At 37.6% G+C, this 9275-nt stretch overlaps 1 protein-coding gene across 1 annotated transcript; it reads right to left on the bottom strand.

The window, feature by feature from the left end:
- Positions 1-7479: 7479 nt before the first annotated feature.
- On the bottom strand, positions 7480-9275 carry LOC139842334 (uncharacterized). Its single transcript, XM_071832485.1, has 4 exons — positions 8355-9275; positions 7877-8207; positions 7603-7729; positions 7480-7483 (listed from the first exon to the last, which is right to left on the bottom strand). Exons 1-4 carry the CDS (start codon positions 9273-9275, stop codon positions 7480-7482), a joined length of 1383 nt encoding a protein of 460 aa, XP_071688586.1.

Genomic DNA, 9275 nt, shown 5'->3' with positions numbered 1-9275 from the left:
AGATGTATTGTTAAAAACTGTTATATACGGTGATTGTCTATATGTAGAAATCATCAGACGTCGAAAACCTTGGATTTATATATTCATTTATGGTGTGCCTTTTCAAAAGAATGCAATGTTTACAAAACGTATCATATAGAGGTCAAAACCTCACTATGAAATCAATGAATGATGTATTCGTCCAAGTGGATTTGGACGGGTCATCACATAAGCACTTAATAAATTATAAACACATAACATAATATTTCACTAATATCTATAATCAATAAAAACTAAGGGAGACATGGTTACTTACCACTAGGGCTTAATCGTTAGTGTTACAAATCTACCCCTTAATTAGATTCTGTCCTCAGAATCTGGTCACAGTCGAATAAATGAGGGTATATAGATCTTATCAATTCTTCTGTTTCTGATGTTAAGTTTGTACCCAAATTGTGCTTCCATTTTCACTAGCACCATAAGAATTTGCTTCTTACGCAAATTTTTGATCTTCCTATCAAGTAGTCTGACAGGTTCTTCTACTAGCTTCTTATCCATACCACTTTCAGATCTTGTAGAGGAAGAATTTGACTTTCTTCGTATGCCTTACATTTGTGAAGATACAAAATGTTAAACATATCATGAATAGTGGATAACTTTGGTGGAAGATTCAATAATGGTTTGATCTTTTTAACACTTGATGAATCCGGAAGGGTCCAATGTGCCACGGCGCTAACTTTCCAAGTTTACCAAAATGAATCACTCCCTTCCACGAGCATACTATGATGTGTCATGTATGCTATGATGTGTACCAGACCGGATATCTGCTTTGTTGTTGGCATGGTAAGCCGATATCAATCCAATCCAACCCATTGGAAAGCCGTGAAAAGGATATCTGCTTTGCTGTTGGCATGGTAAGCTGATTCCAATCCAGGTTTAACCCATTGAAAAGTCGTGAAAAGGATACTTAGGTATCTTAAGGGTATTAATCATTACTCTTTGTGCTATGAAGAAAATGATCTGCAAATGAGAGGCTATACTGATGCTGATCGGGGAAGAGACATGGATGAAAGAAGATCCAACCCTGGCTTCTTTTTTTTCTAATAAACAAAGGTGCTATATCTTAGAGTAGCAAGAAGCAATCATCTATAGCATTGTCTACAATGGAAGCTAAATTTGTGGCATTTTCAGCTGTTGCACAAGAAGTTGTGTGGCTTAATCATTTTTTAAGTAGTTTGGGGGTTGTTGGCAATACCGTTGATCGAACATTGATATACTCTGATAATGAGGTTTCCATTGCATATTCAAAAGACCTCAATTTCCATTGTATGATAAAGCACATAGACATAGATTACAATTTTATGAAGGACAAGGTTGCAAGAAAGGAAGTAAGTATGGAGTACATATCCACACATGATATGGTAGCAGATCCTTTGAAAAAACCCATACCTAGAGATGCATTTGTTAAGCATGTTAGGTCTCAAGGATTGCGTAGATTTGATGAATGTACTATTTTAAATAAATGTACTTACAAGTTTAAGTTTATATCCAATGCAACGAGTTTTCTTTCAAATCCTTGTTTTATTGTTCGTTCTTTGTGTTGCGAATCGAGAAAAGTATGTCGGACAGATATAAGATTAGCCCACTCACATGGGTAATCAATTCCATTTTATGTGACAAATGGAAAATTTGTGTATATTAAGCAATATTGTTTTAGTGACAATTGAGAGCTCAAGATTCAGATAATTAGACGCCACATTTGTAAGTTTACAAATTTTTATGTGAATTTTTAAAATTCACCATATCTGTAATGAGTATCCAGATGTGAGTTCTTATGAGTTTTATGAGTAAATAAGTGAACTTGAGTTTTTAACATTGAGTATGTTTGAACTATCATCTGTACAATGTTGATTTGAAGACATACCTCCATTGAGAAAGGAGAAATATTGTAGCATGTGATTCATACCGCATGTGATCGAGATGACCAATAAGGGAGATAGAAGAAACGATCTTCACTTCTATATTATGTGAGTCCCTTGAGGTATTAGTAACCTTAACTAATATCCTTATGACATTTTCTTATCTCTTGAGGCTTAGTTTGATGTTTGCTATCTTAAGGCGTTGCTCAACGGTTATGAGTGATTCGACCTGGAAGGAAGTTCTTAGAAAAGCAAGTTGGTTTAAGGCCAAAGGATTCTAAGAAAAGAGAAGATCATTTGAAGTTCACATTAACTTGTATTTACTGGTCAACCAGTTATCTTTCGTCTTTGCAACAAGTCTTAGTAATAAAAGATAATTGTGAATACATAAGGGTTTTACAAGTAAAACTGAGATCATGGGAGTTACTAATGTGATTAATGATCTAGGATATTGCATACTAAATCTACTCTTTCCAAGTTTATTGAGACGCTATATATTCCTAAAAAATGTATAGCAAATGAGCTCTCAAAGTATGCATGTCGCACAACCTAGTTCCCAGTATGAATGGTTTGCATATCACACGATAATTTTCTCAAGATATATGAGTATATCAAAATTGTTTGTGTGTGACTGGGAGATGTTGGAAATTAATTGTTATACACCCACAAAAGTTTGAGTGTCACTCATGAACAGTATGGTTAATGAACTTAATAGAAACCTTTCATAAGCTTAGGGCTTTTACTTGATGACCCTATAAATAGTTTCTCAATCTCATTGTTTAAGACACACAAAATCATAGAGAATATCATATACTAGTGAGTTGAGAGTTTGTGAGTATATTTGTTCAAGTGGAACATTGAAAACTGTTGAAGAAACTTAGGCCGTGAAAATTGAAAGGCTTCCTTTTTGTGATCGCTTTTCTGACCGGTAATTTAAACCTCGATCTTTCCGCTTTCCCCGTATATAGTTTTAGGTATGTCTCGAACATATCTATATTCTACACAAGGATTGCTTAAAAAGAATGGTTTCAAGATATTTGTCTTTCAATTAACCCCATAACTGTTGCACTACTAGATACAAAATGTGGCCATATGGAAGACATTTGGAACAAAAATTTGTGGGGTAACCCATACTTTAAATTCGTACAAAAAGAAGCAGTTTGTTTTACGGGAGGCATGCTCTTAATTTGGGAATTGAATATTTTCCGTGTGAATGAATCCATCGAATGAGATCATTACTTATCAATAAAAGGTCATTGGAATGGGAAAAGATGAGGAGATGGCAATTGTTTTCATATACGGGCCTCACAAATTTGCAAAAAATCCTAGCTTTGGCTAAATCTTGAAAAACTTACCAGTTTCAAAAATATGCCTTGATTACTATGCGGTGACTTTAATGAGTGATCAAGCATATTTTCACGGGGTCAAGGTGAACCTACACTTGAGTGCATAAAGGGGTTTAAGGACTAATAATATTCAAACCTCCGACACTTGGTCGTGGATAACCCATATCGGTATCGTTTCGATTCCGACAGGGTGGCCGATTTGAGAGTCCACCAACAACCTAGTATACGAGGTTGAGTGGCCCAAAGACATGAAGGTTTTATAGTTCCAGACATACCTGAAAGTCTTTAAGATCGTAAGAAGCTTTTTTCGTACGATGGAGATTTGTATGCTGTGGTTTACGTATGAGTAAACGAATGAATCTCTATTAGGGTTTATGAGCTATGTATTTATAGGCTCACGAATTAGGGTTTCGGTAGAATCTCTTCCCTAATTAAATGTGATCTTGTCCCAACTAACTTTCGTTATTTAAGGAAAAGAATCTGAATCGATTATATCGTACATTCTTCTAGAATGTACTGGATCCTTATGCAAGTATATGAAACTCGCATCAGATGGTATAGGCGCATAATGTGTGACTATACCCGTGACATATGCCTTTGTGTGCGGTTTTAGGGTTTTGGATGCGCATTCGCACAATCTTGCGGATATGCGTATCATAAAGTCTCCCCAGTTCGATGTTATATACAATGAAATATAGTGTATGACGTCGAACTAGTAAGAAAAAATGTATACACAATGAACCTTAACGACACCTTTAAATCAGATTAGCATGCTTAATAGTGCAAATATAAATCCTAGTTGGATTTCAAATGTAACCGGATAGATTGTGAGGTTATTTAAATATATATGCGTAACCGGATACTGTATTAGCATTAAATGCAATGTATGCATGCAGTCACCAAACTGTCTTTTCGGCTGCAATTCCTGCACCCGAGGTGACAACTGTCACTGTTTACCGAAAAGGTAATGATTGTAATTATGCAACCGCCTGTTAATGTTAACGTGCACCGGACCTCTTAACAAGGTACCAGGGCCGTCTCAACAATTCGAATGCCCTAGGCGAAAACAAAAATGGGCCTTCACACACGTTTAATTTTTTAATACATATAAAAAGATAATACTTACATTTATCAATTTGTATATACTTACAATGCATTTAACTATTTAAAATAACAATATTACAACTTTAATTGACAATTTTTTATTTAACTAAATAGAATATTTTGAGATATATATATATATATATATATATATATATATATATATATATATATATATATATATATATATATATATATATATATATATAGGGATCAAATGAGAAATTTTTTCTGTGAGAACCCTGAGAACTCGAAAATACACTGAAATTCGAGCAAAAAAAGTGGCGGGAGAGCAAAAAGGGGTCTGGTCGAACAAAAAAAAATGGCGGGCGAACAAAAAAAAGCTGGTCGAAAAAAAAAATTAGGCGGGCGAACGAAAAAAGGTGTGGACGAACAAAATGGAGTAATCCGAACAAATTTGGTTCTACAATTTTGTAGAACCGAACCATTTCTTGTAGAACCGAACGAAAAACTGAAATTCAAAAGCCTTTTTTTTTTTTCGGCCGCCATTTTTTTGCTCGGCTCCCTGTATTTTTGCTCGCCCACCTATGCTTTTTTGTTCGCCCGCGTGTATTTTTGCTCGACTACACTTGTTTTTTCTCATCCGTGTCCCTTTTTGTTCGAATTTCAGTGTATTTGGAGTTCCTAGAGTTCTCATACTAAAAAAGTTCTCACTGGTTCCTCTCCATATATATATATATATATATATATATATATATACATATTTAAAATTTTGGACCTTAGGCGATTGCCTATATTGCCTATGTCCAAAGACGCCTCTGCAAGGTACTTAACTTTAGATTGATACATGTGTACGGCTATCATTATACCCGCGTTACCTTTTGACTCCCATATTTTCTCTTTAAATAGCCTTTTGGCTTTTTCGTATCTCACAATCCTTTTCCTTTTTTTAAACCAGTCTTCCTTTTTCATCTTCTCTGCCAAAAACTCAAAAAAGGTATATCTCATACTCTTACACTCTGCATGATGTAACCCTAGTTACAAATTTATTTTTCACTAATTTGTTGTTTTGATTATTGTCTTTACAGATGAAGTTGGAATCTTACACACCGAATCCGACCATCGATTCTGGTAACCAGACAAGTTCACCAGCTAGTCGTTCAGATTCACTACCTTCATTGTACCAGACTCCCGGTTCAAGAGGGTTAGGTAACCAAAAAAGGTTACACGACGAAGGTATGAATTTCATCCGACGACCTTTCAGTTGAATTTTGATGTTAAGATATTTATACACCATGTTTATTGTTTTGCAGGTCCAAGCGGTGCAGTTCATCCTTCAAAGCGCGTGTTTCCAAACCCAGAAGATTTGTCTCTACTGATTCCAAATATCGATGAACTCCTAAAGGTTTCTCTACCAGCATTTTCCCAACAGTTTTCTTTTCTACAATCATGCGCCCCCCAGCAATTGATTCAGAAGCTCTCTACACTTTCTCCTATCGAGGAACTGTATATGGACACACAATCTACATTGTTCAACTTTTCCAAGGACCTCAATCGTTTGCAGCTTAAATCTACTGCGCTTGCTCATCCACCCCAGCCGTCATCCACAGAGACTTCTTTGCAGCAGGAAAATGCCAAACTCACTGCTCAGCTTGCGGTTGCAGTAACTACGCACAAGCAAGCTGAAGAGCGAATCAATGTGATGATGTTCAAGAGGCAACAGGAGGAAGATCAGCATATGGTGGAAAAGGCATTCATGGAGTTCGAGATTGCGGCTCTCTCTGCAAAACTTAAAGAGGCAGAAGGCCATGTTGTGTTTTTGAACGAGAGTTTTAGCGATTGGATTTCAGCGCAGGAATCCTGGGGTGCCAAACACGGTGTTATAAAAGCACAATATGACATTCTTCGTCAGGGCATTCTGACAGTAGTTCAACACGCACTCGACTGCAAAGCGGTCGATTAGCGTTTTGGCGCAGCGATGGTTGCTGCCCGCGCCTATGAGTGGACCCTATTCTGGAATGTCATTTGCCGGGATATGTGCATACCACCCGTGATTCCCCCCAATATTGTTGAGTTGCTTGTCGATAGAGCCAAAGAAAAATCTGATGAAGCTTGTTCCCAACTCCAATAAATCTCAATCCCCCATCTTCAATTTCTTGTTATCGATCCCACCATCTCCGCACAGGAGATAATTTCTGACAAACTCGACTGAGTTTGTTAAGCTACCTTGGGTGGATACTCTCAACCATCCTTGGTGGCTTGTTTATTGCCAGCGAGGAATGGGCCTTGCAGTCTCGGAGGTTTCGCATCCCTATATTATATTTTTCTTTTTCTGTTTACAGCGGAGTATGCGTCTGATCGCTATGGGCGAGGATGGCATACTCTTCTTAGTGTAGGGCCAACGTTCCCGCCAAATGCCACCCCCTTTTTTTATTAGCTTATATTGGCATATATTAGGTCAAATTTTTGTATATGTCCCGCTTTTATGCTAAGCGGTTGACTTTATATTCTCCAACTGTAATATGTTAGCTTTTGATTGAATATAATTTCAACAACTTTTTTGGTTAAGGCGCATTTATTGTGTTTTTACGAAATCACTATGGCGGTTATAATGATTTGTTACAATATTATGTATTCAATAACTCTTATGTAGAAAAAATGCCATGACTTCATGACGGGAGCGATCCTTCAATCGTTTCATGATCTTTTTATTCTTGCGCCAAGAATCCAATGTTGTACGCAAGAGTAAGCAAACCAATTCTTATAAGTTTATACTCAAGACTTTTATAAAAAAAATTATAAGTATGTACGCATATACAATCCAATGAAAATTACCCGTACTATAGACAAACCAATGTCTATACTCAAGAGTCTTCCGGCCATGCCAATGTCCAAGTTATTTAAACAAGTAAACCAAACTTGTATTTTATAGTCTAGACTGTGCAAGTCTTCGTCATGCGCGGTGTACAAGCGTTTGAAACAAACCAATGTTTTACTACTGTCACCATTAAAAATAGTATTAGTAATCAAACTAAACTATGCCACTTGAGAGTCGGAGTGTGTCCTTGTGCAGCTTAAGGGGCATGCAATCAACAAATGTAAAAAAAAATGCACAAGTTATTGGCTTAAATCGCATAATTCAATTTATTTCAAACATATCTTTTGACCAGCACTTAGCTGTCATGTTTACAATGGAAAATAAAAATTCATATGATAAAAACTTTAAACAGTTGTTTGGGTTGATCAGTCCCTCTGCAATTTTTCATATGTAGCACCGTTTCAGTGTCTGCGCATACCAGGTACGCTTTATTGCTCTTCCATCCAAACTTGCTAGACGATACGCCCCTGTATCGCTTACGCCAATAACCTTGTAAGGTCCTTCCCATTTAGGTCCAAGCTTACCCGTATCCTCTGCCCTGCTTGCTTCGTTTTTTCGCCACAACAAGTCATCCAATTGGAAAGATAATGGTTGTACGCGCTTATTATAGTAGCTTGCGATTCTTTGTTTGTTGATTGCTTCTTTTATGGCCGCCATTTCTCTGCGTTCTTCAACTAAGTTTAGATTTTCACGCAGTTCTTCGCTGTGGCTACTTTCATCGAAGGAAGCTATGCGCATAGTTGGCACATTTATTTCAGCGGGTATTACAGCCTCGAACCCGTACACCAAACAAAAAGGTGTTTCATTAGTTGCGCCCTTTGGAGTTGTGCGGTGTGCCCACAAAACGTTAGGCAGTTCGTCTATCCAACCCATTCGACACAATCCCAGCCTTGCTTTGATTCCTAAAACGATATCCCGATTCGTAACCTCACACTGACCATTCGCATGAGGGTGTGTGACTGATGTAAATGTTTTTTTTATATTCAATTCTTGGCACCAGTCACTAAATAGATTACCTTCGAACTGCGTACCATTGTCGCTTACTATTTCATTTGGTATTCCAAACTGACAGACGATGTTTTCCCACACAAAAATTCGAATTTGCTTGCCCGAAATTGTTTTTAGTGGTTTGGCCTCTACCCATTTCGTGAAATAATCAATGGCCACTACCAGAAATTTTACACCCCCTGGTCCTGCGGGAAATGGCCCCACTATATCGATTGCCCATTTGCAGAACGACCATGGAGACGCGACCGGTATCATAGGATGTCGCGGAGCCTTGCTTACCGGTGCATGAAGTTGACACGATTGACACTTGAGTATTACCTCTGCGGCATCTCTGTACATTGACGGCCAGTAATATCCAAGCCGCATTATTTTGGACGCAACTGTTTTGTGTCTCGAATGCAGAGCGCACATTCCCTCGTGTACTTCTCGTGTGATTGACTCCGCTTGAGTTGGATTAAGGCACCGCAAATGAGGTCCCAGAAAAGACTTTCTATATAGAATTCCCTTATCTAACAGATACATTGGTGCTTTCATCTTAATATTTCTTGCTTCACTTGAATCTATTGGCAATGTACCTTTGGTTAGAAATTCTATTATTGGTGTCATCCAAATCTGCTCCTCTTCTTCAACTGCAGCCGAAACACTGTCTTCTTCAATAGATTTTACTTTAACTTCCTCAACCCAAATTTCTTTCTTAAAATGACTGAATGTTAATGCGGCTAACTTACTTAGCACATCCGCCTTTTTATTCAGCGCCCTCGAAACCTGAGTTATCTGGAATAAATCGAAGTCAACTGCTAGCTCTTGCACAAGCTTTAAGTATTTTTGCATTGATTCATCATGTGCTTCGAATATTCCTTTAAATTGGTTTGCAACTAACTGCGAATCAACATATACTGACAGTTCTTTAACCTCCAGATATTTTGCTACCCGCATCCCAGATAACAATGCTTCATATTCAGCTTCATTATTTGTGACAGGGAAGCTGAATCGCAGTGCGAAGGTATATTCCTCTCCTTCTGGACTTTTTAGGACTATTCCTGCCCCTGCGCCTTCTGGGCCACAAGCCCCGTCTGTGTGCAT

This window comes from Rutidosis leptorrhynchoides, chromosome 4 (genome assembly GCF_046630445.1).
Source record: "Rutidosis leptorrhynchoides isolate AG116_Rl617_1_P2 chromosome 4, CSIRO_AGI_Rlap_v1, whole genome shotgun sequence".
Lineage (NCBI taxonomy): Eukaryota > Viridiplantae > Streptophyta > Magnoliopsida > Asterales > Asteraceae > Rutidosis > Rutidosis leptorrhynchoides.
Note: the sequence above shows the minus strand (reverse complement) of the source record. Positions and strands in the feature narration are given on the sequence as shown.